General features: G+C 33.7%; 1 protein-coding gene across 1 annotated transcript in view; it reads left to right on the forward strand.

Moving 5' to 3' along the window:
• The first annotated feature begins 359 nt into the window (after positions 1–359).
• LOC119837679 (nuclear factor 1 B-type) overlaps positions 360–17,658 on the forward strand; it is a 51,661-nt gene continuing 34,362 nt past the window's right edge. The window contains exon 1 of the mRNA XM_038363410.1: positions 360–491. Within this exon, the coding sequence (XP_038219338.1) occupies positions 414–491 (78 nt within the window). The 5' untranslated portion in view covers positions 360–413. The remainder of the gene's footprint in view (positions 492–17,658) is intronic.

Here is a 17,658-nt window from a genome sequence, read left to right on the forward strand (position 1 = left end):
AAAATTTACAGTTACCATTACATAACATCCGGCAACCATGTAAAGTTGATTTAATAACAGATATTTTTGAGTACATTTGAGTTGATACACAAAACAGTTTAGTTCTAAATAATGTTTTATTTACAGCTAACCACACAGCACTTCTTCTCTATTCATTTGTAAAGTGGAATAAATGTAAAGTTGTGATAATTGCTGTACAATTTGAAATAAATATCAATATTAATAAGCATATAGAAACACATAGGCCAAGCAACACCGCCGGCGCGCACTAGTGCGTCCAATGCGGGAAAAATCGGAAAAGCTTACAGCCCTGTGTAGTAAGGGGTGTGAGGGCGCGGCGGGAGAGTCCAGTCGTCAGTCGGACGCGGCGCGCCGCGGAGCTCGCACGCGTGATGCGCGCCATCTAACGTATTATGTTCCTACCCGACCTTCCGCGAGCCTGCATGGTGGACGACGTTGCAACCTACCTTCAAGCGCCCTCCTCGGGACAGGTTGCTACAATATATTAACAACAAAAATCCATATGTAATTAACAATGATCATATTAACAGATGTTGTGGGCTGTAACGCTTATTGGTCGCGACCGTCCGGGTATTTTCCGGTAAAAAATTTGTGTTCAGTGGTAGGCACCACGTGTCAAAAATAGTGTTATGTGTAAGTTTGTAAACAGATCAATAAGGTAGGGTAAAGAGGGCGCCGCATCGCCAGGCCCGAAACATAAGCCTGATTTAGCTTATTTATAAGATGTGTGTTACATAAATTTGTCACAGAAACGTGTCGATCGTTTTTTTTTCTGTGCTTTAAATAAACGCGAAAACAACGCGGCGTAAACGGTTTTGAGAGGTGACCAATGGGAGCGTAGAATGATAGTCGTCGTTTTAAAGTTTTAGCCGTAAAAGCTCAGCAAATGAGTCGCATTTCTTACAAGACATAAATGACTAGTAACATTTTATTTTTGGACGAATACGAATATTTCTTTTGATCGTCATTTAGGCCAGTGTAGTGCTTGTATATTGTAAATGTAAGGTGTTGTGGATGCAGTATATTTTTTTAATACGAAATTATACTTTTTAGTAATTGGATGATAAAATTGTCCAATCATCGGACTATTAAATATAATTTAATTATCTCTACATCTTCTTAAACTAACAATCAAAAACCGAATTAATGTTTTACTGATTAAATAAAGTCTTAATTTAATAATTTATCCTCCCAATAACATGAGAGCTTTTGCGTTTAGCTTATTATAAAAAAAATATAGTTTGTTTCGGAGTGTTTTCTGACAAAAAATATTAAAAATTACAAAATTTTAATTGTATCTTAAACATTGCTTAAGAACCTTTGTCAGTAATAAATTAATTCATTGTTACATGGAATTCTAAAACAAAAAAAAAAAAATTGTAAAAAATTTGTTTGTATAAAAACATATTGCTTAAATTGTTTTAAAATAAATAATAATATTTAAACAATCCTGCATCCAATAAGCGCACTAATATAATTCAAAGCGAAAAAAAAAATACAACAGAAATACCAAACATCAAACCTATAATTCAAACTCATACAAACGTTTATACGCGGATAGTCTAAATACATTCCAATAAAGAAATAACGGATTTTAATACATTTTTCGGATCAATATGTTAAGATATACCTATGAGTAAGCGGTGCAGTGCTACAGCAACGCACTGCAGTCGTCTGAAAGTTTCAGGCTTCCACCAAGATTATATACCGTATACATTGCGCCAATATTGTATGTAGATTATAAACGTGGATACTTGATACAGATTAAAAATACAGATAACATTTAAAATAGAATGGAGTGTTCTTTATTGTGTTAAATGTAAGATGACGTTGTGTTGGAATTCGAAATACGAATATTCAAATAGAAAAAAAAACAGCTATTTAAAAAGTCATTACAAAAGTTAAGTCTACAGATATAATTTTTTAGAATATTTCATGTAGTTAACTTGATGATATACGGAATATCGGTTTGAACATAATTTTTCTAAATAACTGCAATATAATAGCGTGGATGCCTGAGCATTATAGCGTGGTGGAGCTTTCGACTTAGATAACAAGTATGGAAATAGTCTGTAGTCAGGACTGGGCGAAACACGTGGTTCCTTGACCATTTTTATTACATAAAATTCAATTTGATAAGAAAACGTATGCGTAACTTATGTGAAAATTGTATCCATTTGATATACATTTAATATATTTCGATCAGAGAAAACGGTTTTAATAGGTAATTTAAAATGATATAAAAGAAAATGAGTTTAATTAATTTTTACGTAATTGGAATAAAAAATCTTATTACAGAAATAGTTAATAAGTACTACTACTTAATAATTTTAATCTGAATAACTTCATATTCAATAATTCATAAAACGAGTATTAATTGTGTAAATAATTTATTTTCGATCTAGCAAATATTAGAGTCAAGGAGACTACTGTAAATATTTCGTTTTTAGTTTAAATTGAAACGCAATATAAAATGTATATATATTCATAACCATAATAAAACATTTTACGTTACGACTTAATTAAATAGATATAAAATCAATTAATATTCTGTGATAATGTCAAGATTTTCAAATTATGCCATAAAACAAAATTCCTACTAGCCTCTTTCTATAAAAAATTATTACAAAATAAAATTATATAAACGTAGAGTATAACTGAAATGCTCAATTAATTAGAATTATACTGTTTTAAACTTCCGTACAACAATATTATCATCTTCCGTACAAAAATATTAAAACGTAATGAAATAAAAATGTAAACTATTATAAAATCTATCTACTATAAAATAAAGTTAAATTTTGTTCCACTCTAATCAAATTCAATCGGCTCTCTGTGACTACAAAATGTAAAACTACAAACGTCGAATTGAGTTTTCTTTACGAAACATTTCTTAGGAAGTGCTTACCCTGCCTCCGTGGTTGACTGGCCTGTAGGTAGCAATTGGAGTCGATAAGCCACTGGCATATGCTAAATCGCATTTTCTTACGTCGACTGTTTTGTTTCAATCGGAATAATAAAATAGACAAGATATGTATTAAATAAACTTCCTCGCCGGATAGAAGATTGTGATATAATCTTTAGGTATTTACTGTTAGTTATCGTTTCGAATGATTTTGGACATTGATTTAAAAGGTAACGTTTTTATAGTTCAATTATAACTATATAGGGCTTTGAAAAGAGTAAAAATAATCTAGTTTCGTTTAACACTAAATTGAAATTAACAATTGGTTTATAATAATTTAGAAACCGCCTAAAAATACCCGGCCGGCGAAAAGCGGCATCGCGTCGCATCGGTGTTTACGAAATTCGATGTTTTACCCCCCTACCCCCTCTGGTGTTTTTATTTTCTCTTTTTCTATCACCTTTTCTTGCCACTATTCGGTGTTTGGATGTTTTCACTAACTGTTAATGTTGATATAATCTGTATTCTAATGTTAGTTCCGGTTTTGGAATTTTTTGAATATCCATTCGTTTAAAAATGGAATGTGAAATTTATTTAAAAAAAAATTGGATTGATAATTTGTATATGGAAAAAACACCCTAAAGGTTCAGAGTTCAGACAGTTCCAAAATCAAAACTTCTATTTTTATTTTTAATTTTGTAAAGTTCGACTGCAGATGAAATATACTATTTTTTTTTTTTAATCTGTGTTCGATCTTTTATGATACTGTAAGTGTGCATGAATCCTGCACTACCCTACAGCAAGAATGATGCACGTTTCCTTTTCATCTTTATTTTTACGAATCTAAAGGCAAAGCAGAGTCCATTAGAGGATTGAGGATTTCATGATTGGTCATTGGTCCATTAGGTTTTGATTACGAAATTATTTTTTAATAGATGACTTAAGTTGTTTTTTTCAGAGATTGGGAAAAAAATTAATCTGGATATTGAAAGCATAAAGTTGATTCATTCGAATATTGATTACATAAAACAATTTTTAAAGCGGTTTCCGGATTTTATTATGTAATATGAACAAATAAGAAATTATTGCATTGTTTATTTCTATACGTTATCTATAGCAATGTAATGAAGATGTTGCATTAATGAAAAATGTCAAAAACTTGGATACAAATGTCGAGCAAGTCACGTGATTGCTAAATCAAATTCTAGTTAACTACGTAGAAGTTATATTTGTGCAATTTTAATTCTATTTCTAGGTTTTACAACGCTTCAGGTAAGTTTGTATAATCTGTAAAGTTTTTAGACATTATATAACTTAATTTCTTTTTATGGTTGAGACGTTTTTAAGCTTTGGGCGGGCGGATTTATATCTATATTTTGATTGAAATAATGTGCTTATTAAAATTATTTACGTTATGTAAAAGAAATCTTATAGAATTTTAATTACTTAATACGTGAGGTATATTTCCTTGTACTTTATTTGTAATTTTTCGTAAGAAATGCATAAGCATAATTCAAAGTAAACATATAAATATGAATACTTAGAATTGAAAAAAGATTAAGAAAATTAGAAAAATACGTAAATTTTCAATAATTATAAATCAATTCCGATTAAAGGCGTGATGAAAGCAGAAATGCCTACGAGATTTCAACAATCAAATTATGATGAATATTATGGCTTTTCTTTTCACGTGTAAACACAAACATTTATTTATTTTATAAGACTTTTTCTAGATCTTCATTTTATTATTATAACATAGTTTTACTTTACTAACTATCTTCATTGTTTTTAAAATACCGTCTGATAGGTCATGAAAAAAGTTTAAATTTATCGAATCTCTATCATGCCTACGCATTTTCTCCTATAGATCAAACTATATACCATTTAAAAATATCATATAATAAACTATAATAACTAAAAATTTCAGACGGATTCGGTCAGTAATATATTTCCATCTTACCTAGTAAACTTCGGAATTAATAATTAATATAAGAATTGTTTACCCATATGAAATAAGATTATCACATGCGCAATTAATTCTTGGAGAGTATTATGATATAATGTCATTCAGAGTCACGATCTGGTCGGCTGCTGTGTCAGTGCGGATGTGAAAAATGGGATAAACTCGTGTCTCTTGCATTTCATCGTCAATGAAAATATCTGTCCAATTCCTATTGGCAATAGTGTTTGTATGTATACGTTGAAAATATTATAGTTTTATTATGTACTAGCTTGCCCGCGGCTTCGAACGCGTTAAAATTAGAGTAGTTTAATAGGTGTTATATATATAAACCTTACTACTAAAATACTATCTATATAAAACAACGCCATCAAAATCAGTTGCGTAGTTTTAAAGGTTTAAGCGACATAGGGAAACAGGGACAGAGAAAGCGACTATGTTTTATACTAGGTATAGTAGTGATATAGATGACAGGTAGCTATATCTTATTCAGTTTTATGGAAAATACTTATTTAATAGTCACGCATTGTACATTCAGATAAGTCTGTATTATCGGCTTTAAAAAACAATGAATTTGATAAAATTTTGTTCCCAATTTTTTGAAAGCGTATTTGTACAATCTTGCTGCAACGTCCTTCATAGTCTGCTTATAGTATATTTTCTTTAAAGCTATCATTAATCAGCTGCACTACTGATTTATAGGAGTATGTTTGGATTATGTTACTGCCCATAAAACAATACATCGTAAAACGAATTAAATTAACATGTTCCATCCAGTGTGTATATTGAACGCAACAATAAGCTGCCACAGCTTATACGAAATTAAATTATCTGTGGTGCTATGGTGTGGAATTGTTCGCGCCAAAATTTTTCATGTTTTTTTTTTAATCTGTTCGCTAAACGAGCCGGGAAAAAAGGCTTAGATACAAGGTTACATTTCTAGGGTCCGTTTGGACTTGGCAACCGTCTACTATTCCTATCTGTTACGCTCGCCAGTTTAACGTTTATTTCCAACAATTAAGACTTGCCAGTTTTGATTGCATTTACTTTTTTAGACTGCGCTGTGGTTTAATGATACTTAGTTTTGGGAGTTGGGTAATGGTGGAATTGCTTCGTTTTGGCGGACGGCTGTCGTAAAAATTGGGACCTCTCGATTTTTTTGTGGACGTTCTTAATCAGAACTGCACCTGGTGCATTGAATTGAATGATTTGTCTGCACCGTGCCTTTTATTTATTTGAAGAAGAAAGGAAGAACGAAACAAATGTATTGTCTTTTAAAAACAAACGAAAACCGCGCATAAAAAGTAAAAAATAATCGAAAACAACTAGTTGGCAATAATTTTTAGCCTTTTAATCTACAAAAAGTAACTAACACAAGTCAGACTATGCGGCTTGTTAGCTACTGTCAAAATATTTGCCACGACCCAAAAAATTTACAAAGTTTTCTATTGCTTATCTACTTAACATTTATAAATTTATTTTCTTATTTGATCACATAAAGTACATACACCTTCTTACCAACTTGTATTATCTTGGAAATGTTAAAAGTGTTGCTTTGCTTTCTAATTAATCTAATGAACGAAGATCGATAGAGAAGCGATGAGGACACTTGACATGCTCTAACGATTCGACTAAGATACGGTTAACTGTTAAAGGGAATTATTATATTATGTACACGTTGGCACAACATTATTCACGAAACTTATGAAACTTAACCCAATCAGAAACATTCATTTGTTCAACTAGAATTCTTTGTTGTAGATCGCTTGCTATCATTCGACCCAACAGCTTCCCCGCTTTTACGTAAGAAGTTTTTTAGAAGGGCTGTGGGTCGTCATAATACAAAGATTATTACATACAATCGGAAATTATTTTCTACAGAGAAGACCCGTTCTGAGATACTTGCAAGTTTCTACTATTTGTTAGTTTTTTTCTTAATTTACATTATTGCCTTGTTTTCATCTGCTTAGGGTTGCATCCTACTAAGGTTGTCGAAGCAAACTATTAATTTAATACTTATCTATTAACTGTCATCTCACCATTTTCTTGCATTTAATATTTCTTAACCTTTATATATGATATTCAATTACATACTTTATTCACTTACTTGCCATAGGAAGATTTTAATTAGGCATGTTTGAGGTGATATAGAAAATAGAAGGAAAGAAAGAAAATACGTTTATTATGACACATATACGAAGATAAATATAACAATAAAGGTCATTTATATACTTAAAATATATATGTGCCTTGATTAGGCCTGCCACGTAGCGTAATAACACTGATTTTCAGTGGATGCCTTATGCCTTATTGATAGCGGATGTGTTCATGCTCGAACTATTTAATTAATGAATTTTTTTTAACAATATTTATGTATTTTTTTAATAATATAAGCAGTATATACATGTTTAATTATGGTCATGTTCGATAGATAAGAGCTGCACGATGCATTCTATCATTTGACACATAATATATTCTTGTGAATTCAGTAACATACTGAAGGCCTGTAATTTGTTCTGTGTTTGGGAGATGTAGATGTTTTTGCTCAAATTAGGTCAGGCGCGCCTGAGAAAGTTATCGCATAACAAAACATCGACGTACAGATGTATAAAGTTAAGTACGATTGCGAAGTATGTGTTTTTAAATGTAACAGTGGGAAGAGGAGTAAAGATGGCTAATTCTTTTTAAGATCCAGATTCTGAAGACCGCAGTAAGGTAGTGAACAGTGCGGCGTCAAATTTTTGCGTATTTTTGGTTGATTTATTCTTCATTTCTTTAATGACTAGTGCTAATACTTCTCAGGGAAACAAGAGGTCTGCAATATAAGATGAAGGAGTCAGGATACTCGAGTTCAACTGCAAAGCTACGAAATCTTCAAATTTATCAATATGAGTTAATCAATTTATCGGGACAGCTCGATACTATTCAGGCTAGATTTTGCCCGCGTCTTCGCACGCGTTAAATGCGGAGTGTTTAATAGACGTTATTCTACATATAAACACTATGTATTAAAAAAAAAACCCCATCAACATCCGTTGCATAGTTTTAAAGATTTTATCATACATAGTTACATAGGGACAGAGAAAGCGACTTTGTTGTATACTATGTAGTGATACTGCGCTATACATCCCTTACCAATTGCCCCATATCGTCAAACGATAAGTGTTGAAGTTCATTGCGTTGTCCGTCAGTGTCAAGGATCTGTCGGTTGGAGTGACAGATGCGAGTTGGCACCGCCAATGCCACGTGCTTATTACATGAACAATTTATATTTTTGCGTTGGATTTTCGCACGTTGCGCCGTGGAGAGTGGGAGACACTTGAGAGGGCAAGTTTTCTATCTGTATATTCTAGGAAATGGAATGGATGTTGGAACGTTAGAAGTGGGAATTCCATTGACCAACTTGATTGTTGTTTCGACTTAAAATTGCAGCTTCAAATTAATATTGTATATGATATAAAAAAATGAACTTAGACCGTACTAGCGTAGTTGCAAGGTTTAACAGTTCAGTACGATACCCCTAAACATACCTAATTTTCATTTAAAAGATACCCTAACTATTTTGAAAGGTTATATAACATGGCTATTGGCTAACGTAATTGGCCATTTTCAAGTGTAATTGTCTACATCTTTATAGTGTATTAAAAATTTTCCAGTTTCATTCCACGTTTATACAAAAAACGTAACTTTTTCACCTTTATGTGTCTTCTACTGTACATATATTGACATAGATAGTACCCGAAACTCTGTATACATTCGTATTCTACACTCTTCAAATTCTCTATTCCTTTATCAGTTTTACCTACAGAAATATATGTCGTGGGAGGGCATAACAGGAATTGGCAAACAACTCGTCACGTGCGTGTGACTAAGTGTGGACAATGCTTTCGAGGTGTAATTGCGCGAATTGATCACCTATATAATTTTGGCTAATAAACCGATGGTCATTTGTTTGGTGATGAAACTGAAGGGGATTTGAGTTAAATTATTAGGTATACTTAATACAGGCTACCCTGAGGTCTTGAATTTGGTATATAACAATTTTTATACTGCTATCTTATTGTACTTATCTGTAAGGTTAGGTTAAGTGTTTGATTTTATCATTTAATTTGGAACTAATAATTTTTATTGGGACGAACAAGGATAAATAGAGCAGGCTAGGAAGAGATACTTTGTAATGGAATCTTGAATTGAATTTGATATAAAATCCAATTATACCAATATGTAAAGGTATACTATCTAATATCAGGGTGACTGTGCCGTGTCCACCCTCGCTGTTAAATTTTACAAAACATTAGCTTAAATAATATAGTGTAGAAATCGCGTATAAAATACGTTAAAAAGCTATCATATTCTGCTTTAGAAGCGCATTCGATCATGAATCATTTTAATAGGCACAAGTTTTATACAGAAGCGCGTAATAACAAACAATTCATTATCACAATAATTTTTAAAGACGCGAAGGGGGTTAGAAGACCTCGATGCGGTTTGTGTCGCGGGCACCAGCGAGTTTATATAACGTCATTAAAGAATAAATTTCATAATGTCATAAAGCGAGTCTTTGAAGCTAATTTTGTAAAAGTTCTTTGAGAAATTCGCGGAGAATTCTTGCTAAGACACGGTTATAACAACATAAATCTATATTTTCATGATGGTTCATGTCTAATTAGAACCTCGTAGCATGTCTACGATTGTAGCTCGATCAAGGATATTTCTACGGTATAAAGAGGTTTTTTTCCCTTATTTGTGATGAAGTAAAATGATACGAATTATTTTCATCATCATCATAAAATTCAGCGCGTTTAAGAATAGCTGTTTTAGCGTAATGATGGAGCATATCATGTAGATTATTAGATATTATCTTATAATGTAATTATTAATAAAATTATAAAATGAAATATTCATAAAAATCTATTCCATAAGTCCTACCTATACAAATAATTTGAATCAACTCATGACTTCCGGCATGACAACGTGCTTTTATAATTTTTTCATTTATAATACTAATTTTTTAATACCTGTCAAGCCATGTAATTTCGCATGTATGCGTCTAATCTCTAAATACATGTTTTAATGTTCTTTGTAATGTTGTTTGTGTGAAAAATGGACGGTTTATAAGTAAACGTAGAGGCGGATAGCAGTAAACTGTAATTATAGGCTCAAACCAATTTCAACGGTTTATAACAGCTACGCAGATAACCTCAAAATACATTGGATTTGTATTCAGTTAGTGCGCCTGATCTATATTCAGGAGATTTCGCCCGAATATTGGATCTTATAGGATGCTTTTTATACGACGGTTATAAGAAAAATCGCGTATGCACTCCGAGTTTTGTTACGTAATTGTTTTTTGCTTCGATTTGAGGTTCTGCTGGAATTTAATTTTTCTTTTGGATCATATTCTTTTGAGATATTTTACCCTGGTTTTTGATCTTGTCTTGATTGAATTTGAGATATATATCTGTAATATACTGATGATATTGCAATGTGCTATTTAGTGCATGGCATCTGTTATGTTATTTATGTGGAAATTAATTATGATTGTAATAAAAGACAGTACATGGCCCAAGTTTTCAATGAATGAATTCCCACCTAGCGTTATTTTCTATTTACTTATAGGGATTTAATAGTAGTTAAAATGAAGGACGCACACAGTACCATCAACGAATCATAGATCTCACACAGCTCTGTCGGTACACGGGCCCAACGCACACATACACATTAAATGCGTACGTATGATGCTCAGATAAGAATACGCGGTTAACTTGAAATCTTTTGATCGTAATAAAGAAATAAATCACTATTAAATTGATATATTTTTTAATCATTAATTATATAAAGAAATATTATATTAGCTGTCACTCGCAAGGTACCCGGGTAAATAGTAACCTATGTTTATTCAGACTAAAATCTATACCAATTTTCATACAGAAACGATAAGCTGTTTTCGCGTGAAACATCAAACTTACAAACTTTCGCGTATATAATATAAGTATTATCTGTGATTTTTGTCTCATGATCAAATTTGTAGAATTATGTTTTCAACAAACTATCAAATTAATGTCATAAATTTTTCTGTATTTTTTTTTTGCCTTCGAGGCATATAAAACCCGCAAAGGAAATCTAAAATGCATTGTATTCGTTTGCTCACTTAATTTAACTCAATTCTATTGCTATATTACTATCTCAACAAAATGATAAATACCTCTGCCCCATGCCCCACTGGGGACAGATCCAATAAAGAATATTGTTTCAAAGAATCAGTATCAATTTGTGGCATAATCTCGAATGCCGGATTGCAAGCTTAACGGCCATATTGTTTTCGCAAGCTCCCCCTCCCTTCCTTCTCCTGCCGTAATCTTTTAAATTGATATAAGCTATCGGAAAATAAGTTAATAAATAATAAGAAAGAACCAAATATAAGTTGTTTCGGCTTTGCCCGGATTGGTAAGGGACAAAAAATATGTTACACGGATTAAATTATACCAAGAAAAAATATTCCGTATTTAATTTTTATAATAAAAGTAATTTTTGAAGTCGGCAATCCATTTGAAGAGGCGTAAGGTCTGCGATCGACCTTACACCTCTCCAAATGTTCATGGGCGGTGGTAGCGCTTACCATCAGGCGACCCACCAGCTCCATTGCCGACTATGACATAAAAAAAAAAAAATTCCTTGCCTTCTTCCAGTTGCTTCGCCAGGGCGGTGTAGTGAGAGAAAAGGAGACACTCCCGGGTTTCTCGCATAGTTCATGATACCGTGGGATTTTCGAGAAAACTATGCTGTGTCCTTTCCCGCGTCGCAAATTATGTTCCAAATTTCATCCAAATCGGATCAGTTCTTTAGGTGTGCTGAAGAAACAGACAGATAGAAAAAACTTACTTTCGCATTTAGAATATTAATAGTGAAGACCACAGAGATCCCGGTATTATAGTCTCATAAATTTTCTCTGTCATTTTCGTGAATTTTTCAAATGTTTTAATAGTGATTCAGCTATTTTGGGCAGAAACAAAGTCACAATAATCGGTCCAGCCGTTCTTACGTTATAAATCGTCTTACTAGTTTCAATTTGATTTTACGAATAAATGAAGATATACTGCAAAGTATAGTATAACAGTTCGATTTTAGATAAATCCTACTAATATTATAAATGCGAAAGTTTGTAAGGATGTGTGTGAGTTTGTTGCTCTTTCACGTAAAGACTGCTCAACCGATTGCAATGAAATTTGGTACATAGATAGCTGAAAACTCGAATTACATAAAGGCTACTTTTTATATCATATAATAACATATAGGCAACTTTTAATATCGGGATATTCCTACGGGATACGGACTTACGCGGGTGAAACAGCGGAGCGCAGCTAGTATGCTAATTATCTCCATAGAAGATAAAATCACGTTTACAATACATTTTCTTTCAACTCTTACGAACCACATATTTATTTTGTTATCATAGTCTTTGAAATTTCGAAACATCGCAAACTACAAAGACATCTAAAGGAGTTCCGTTACGAAATATATATATAAAATAGGTTCAGTCTGTCCGTGACGTTCCGCTGATATAGCGATATCTGTTCGCTGCAAGTTTCCATTATCGCTTACTTCATATAAAATATTGAATCGTTTAAATTATTTCGCTGGAGATAATTTTATTTCACAGGTGGTTTACTTTGTGTGTGTTCTTTATAGCTGCACGCCCCGGATCCGCCCGGGTAGTCTTTTATCATAATTGAATTATATAAACTATCCTAATTTTAAGTTGGATCAGCACATGGTGTGCAAATTTGATTATAATCGGTTTAGTAGTTTAGGAATCCATCGCGGACAAACAACGTGACGTGTGATTCATTTATATTAAGATACTTGTGATGTCCAATAAATCCTATTTCGTGCATAAATTATACTCGTTTCGTATTTTTGGGTATATGGGCTATTTAAACTAACAGGATTTTTCAAATCGGACCAGTAGTATTTGAGATTAGCGCGTTTAACCAAACAAACAAACTCTTCAGCTTTATAATATTAGTATAGATGGGTGTTCTTGCTAACCCCATACCATATTATATAGGGATACTGTACTGTACTGTACTTTACTGTACTGTGTACCTATCTTTGAAATGAAGGGTGTCGACAGTGACGCTTCAGTTTAGAATAACATTTAAGATCTCGTATAAAATTACGGGCATCACTTTTAATAGCTTTTCGCATATTTAGCAAATCAAATCTAGACAGATAGCAATAAAACACACCTTGAAGTAGTCAACAATGATTATAATTTAAGAACGTTAATTAAATTTTTCGTAGAGAAACTGTAAAGTAATATCAAAAGTAGGTACTTGAAATAATGGAAAATTGTTTTCAACATGGGACCGGCAGTTATATAGAAAACCTTATACATACATACAGTTTTATAATTAGTACAGACGTAGGATGACTAAGTGACATAACGATGATGAAAAGCTTGGAGGAAATATATAGGTCTCAGTATAGGTCGTAAGAACAAAGGCAAGTCTAGACTAGGTTAAGGACCCTTTGATAGGCGTGTTTGCTTTTTTTTAGGAATGTTTAAAATGTGTGAAGAATTATGAATTTACTCAACAGCTGCATTGATTTATCTATCTTGTCAGTTTTTACTCGGCTGTGTCAAAAAGGGTAAATACATTTTAATCTTAAATAATATTATACTAGCTGCGCCCCGTGGTTTTACCCCGTAAGTCGTAAGTACGTACCAAATTTCATTGCAATCGGTTCAGTAGTTTTTGCGTGAAAGAGCAATAAACACACACACACATCCTTACAAACTTTCGCACTTATGATATTAGTAGGATTGCTAATTGCCTGTAACGTTTTCAAATTTATTAAATTTTCTCAGTATTAATATTGGAAAGAAATAATTTTGTGAATTTGTGGGTTTATGATGTAAGTCTGATATACTGAACTGATTAAACAAAAAAGTTCCAGCGGGAAGTCACGTTATCAGTTGATTTTATAACCTATATTTTATTTTATATCTATCACGGATCAGCCCGGGCGGAGATATGCATAACTAATTTGATATCATGGCATGGATTTACTTATAAAAAGCTAACAAATGGATAATCCCCAATCTCTCTCTTTCTGTATAACTGTATAATTGTGTTTCTCTTATACAAAAGTATATTAATGAATGAAACGAGCTACCTTATAAAATATATGATTTTTATGACTTTATTTTACTCAATAAACAGAAAAATAACTTTAACTCAACTCAACAAGCTTTACGCCTGACTGCAGATATAATTTCAATTAAAGGGTTTTCAGTTATCTTTGAGATAATTGCTATATTTATTTAAGTCGCACCTTAAATAGAATTCTAAAATTAGACGACGACGTAAAGCAGTCTTATGCACAAACACATGAACATACGTAAAATACGTTCGTTATTGTTCTAGCGTTCTAAATTTATTAGGCTAGTTGTTCGCCCCGGCTTCGAACGTGGTACATGTGAAGTCTATGTCATTCAGTGAAGTTACAGCTTTCTAGTGGTGATAGAATTTTTTAAATCGGTCGAGTGGTTATTGCGTGAAAACGTTACAAACATACAGACATAAGAAAGTTTCTTCTTTATAATATTAGTGTAGAAAAGAAATTAGTATATGTTTATACCCGGTTTCCGCTCACGATTTCGCCTGCGTAGGAAATGACCATAGGATAGCACTGTATCACCACGGTCTAAAGTATACTCTCTATATCTATGTATGTTATTGAATTTTTTATTTATTTATTTATGTATTCTTTATTGCACTTATTTAACATTAAAGAAAAAGAAAAGAGACAAAAAAAGCTTACATCTAAGTACAATGGGCGGTCTTATCGCTTAGAGCGATTTCTTCCAGACAACCTCGGGTACAAGAGAGGACTATTATAATAATAATAAGGGTAGTTAAATTATTATATATACATACACACACATATACACATATTTATATATACATTGATAAATAAAAATAATGATTTATAATTTTATCACAAATGACTCGATTTATTTGCATTGCTAATTTAATTTTATCAGTTCCCTTCATATTTCAATATACTTCTAAAATTTTTAAAGGTAGTTTCATGAAGTCTTACAATATTATGAGATATATGCTAAACTGCATATACGGATAATGCTTTATGAAGGCACTTTTGCGATTACAACAGACGATTCATTCACTTTAAGACATTCTTTAGATGCTGCCATTTATTTATTCTTGTTACAGAATATTCGTATGAATCGTAAATTATCATCAAACAATAGTTTGCATGTACTGCAAGGGAGCTATAAATTGTCCCATTTCGTAAGCTAACATCAGATCTTTCTGCTAAAGATGTCTTCATCTATGTTTATGACTGACTATTCAGTTTTGATAGCAAAGAGGCGCAATCAAAACTGAATACTGTGTTCTGAGAGTCCTCATTGTGTCGTGTAGTCGTATATTATATCAGATTATTGTACACCCTCACTGTCAGCGACGTCAGCTCATCAAAAGCATCAAAATGACATTATTTCTCAAGTGATTTACCATTTTTCCGATAATAGAATTTGCCGTCTCGCTCACAGCGCCGAGGCGTTGCGCAAACGCGGCCCAGAGCTAAAACCGCTCGGCTAAATTTAGTTCTGCAACTGCATCGCATCGTGTCATGCCCATAGAAAACATTAACACCGTTCCCAGACGATATATGGGCACCGCATACTCGCAGCCAGATTTTCAGCAACACAAATTGCCGAATAATATTCAATTAGGTCGACAATATTGATGGTAGGCTCCGGGCCGCAATTTTGGTTAGCGCATCTGCTGTCCATACACGCGTAGTAATATACGATTAGTTTTCCGATCGTTCTCCACAGCCGGACATTATCAGCGTAGACTCGTCCCCAGTAACGATTCGAGTCGATTTCGCTCGTCTCCCAAACTGTTGGGACACTTCTAAATATAACCCCACACGCCGTCTCGGCCATTTTTCTTCGTTCGACCGCGTACGGCGTCCGGCAGCTTGCCAGAACTACGTCACAACCTCTATTACCTCATAAACGCTTAACTTTAGGAAAGGACTTTAAAATTAGCAAGGACGCCCGATGGTGCGGTATTTCTGTGTGACACCAGAAGTTTTGTAATTACGCAAGACGCAAGATGGCCGCCCAGGCATGGCGGCGAACGCGGGAGAGGAGAGATGGGCTGTCACGGTGTATTTATGAAATTCGACTTAAAATAGATCGGAGTAGTGGCTACGGGCGAGTCACCTTGACGGAGCGTTATGTAAGCTTCTGCAGATCGCATCGTACGCCGAAATCGATTTTCAAAATGTCGAAAATTCCACGCAATCGATGACGTATCGATGAGTGACGTCCAGTGTTGCCACTCCTCCGGCTAATAAATTTATTGTTTGGCATGTAAACGGATGCGTTCGAGCCAAGAAATTACAGTGTTTAGTAAAAAAAATATTGAATGAACCGGCGGAATGATGGAAGTGTAATCGGGAGCGCCTTGCAGCCCTGCCAAACACTATCTTGTTTATACTTCAACGCTTGCAACATTTTTTGATTGTGCCATGTTTACTAGCGGCCACGCCGCGTCTGCGAGTATAGGTTTTTTCTTTTTAATCGGGCCTTTAATTACTTCTTTCCTAATGACTCCGGTCGGACCATTGAACGAAGGCACTTAAGTTGGGAGGACGTGACTTTCTTTATTTCTAGTGGCAGTCTAATTTTCATAAAAGAGCACTGCAATGCGCATCTCTCATAGCAACCGAAAATACCAATGTAAAAATACTTGAAGTATTTCGATAAGCCTATAAGATATATTACGGCGGCCACAAAAATTTCAACATTACACTAAAATGTTTATGTATTATAACACTTTATGTCTGTGATTTAAATATATATATAAAGTATTTCTGTTATACACTTGTCTTTTCAAATTCAGGAATCGCTTAAACTATTTTAATAAGCTTTTTAAGTCTTCAGTTTGTAATAGTGTCAATAATATTTATAAAGGTATCAATTCGTACATTTTAAAAGGAATAGTTCTAGGATGTTTCAGACGCTTTGTATGCTACAAGAGCGGGCGAACGCATAGCATTTCAAGTGTTTTCTATGTGATGAATTAATGATCAATGTATGTTTAAATCGTATGTGGCGTCTGGCGCCGTCTCTTTTATGTTCCATGTACCGATGATTTATGTATCTCGATTAAGTAGTTTGCATTACAATCGGATTACATCGATATCGCCGTCGCATCACTAGCCGGACACCCGTCGCCGCAAATTATTATCGACACTGTCATAACTCGGCGCATTGAGCATAATGCCAATATGCAAACGTTCGGGCCGTATCTTAGAGTAAACTGGAGACAATAGTTGAGTTGGCTTGCGAGGATTAGTGATGTGTGGCTGTAAGCCGGCGTGTGAGGACGAACCGGCTGATTTGCATACAGCACCCGTTAAATGTCATCCCTACGTTCGGGGCCGTCGTCTTAAGGGATTTCGGAGTTAACGTGAATAATTTTCGACGATTTTCGCCTCTTGATTGCTGTATTTGCATGTTTATAGCGCGATGGTTGCACTATTGCACTAATGGGTGTGTTCCTAGTGCTTGTGAGTTTTAACTGTGACGCAGTTAGCGAGGGTTGCACGCTGGGGGTTCGACGAATAAAGCAACGAAGTTTTGGATAACGCCAGGATGCTAATTATGCAAATGGTTTTTGTTCGTATGATCAGCGTTGGCCTTTTTGTAGTGTGGATGTGAAGCCGG

The sequence above is a fragment of the Zerene cesonia genome, chromosome 28 (genome assembly GCF_012273895.1).
Source record: "Zerene cesonia ecotype Mississippi chromosome 28, Zerene_cesonia_1.1, whole genome shotgun sequence".
Classification (NCBI taxonomy): domain Eukaryota; kingdom Metazoa; phylum Arthropoda; class Insecta; order Lepidoptera; family Pieridae; genus Zerene; species Zerene cesonia.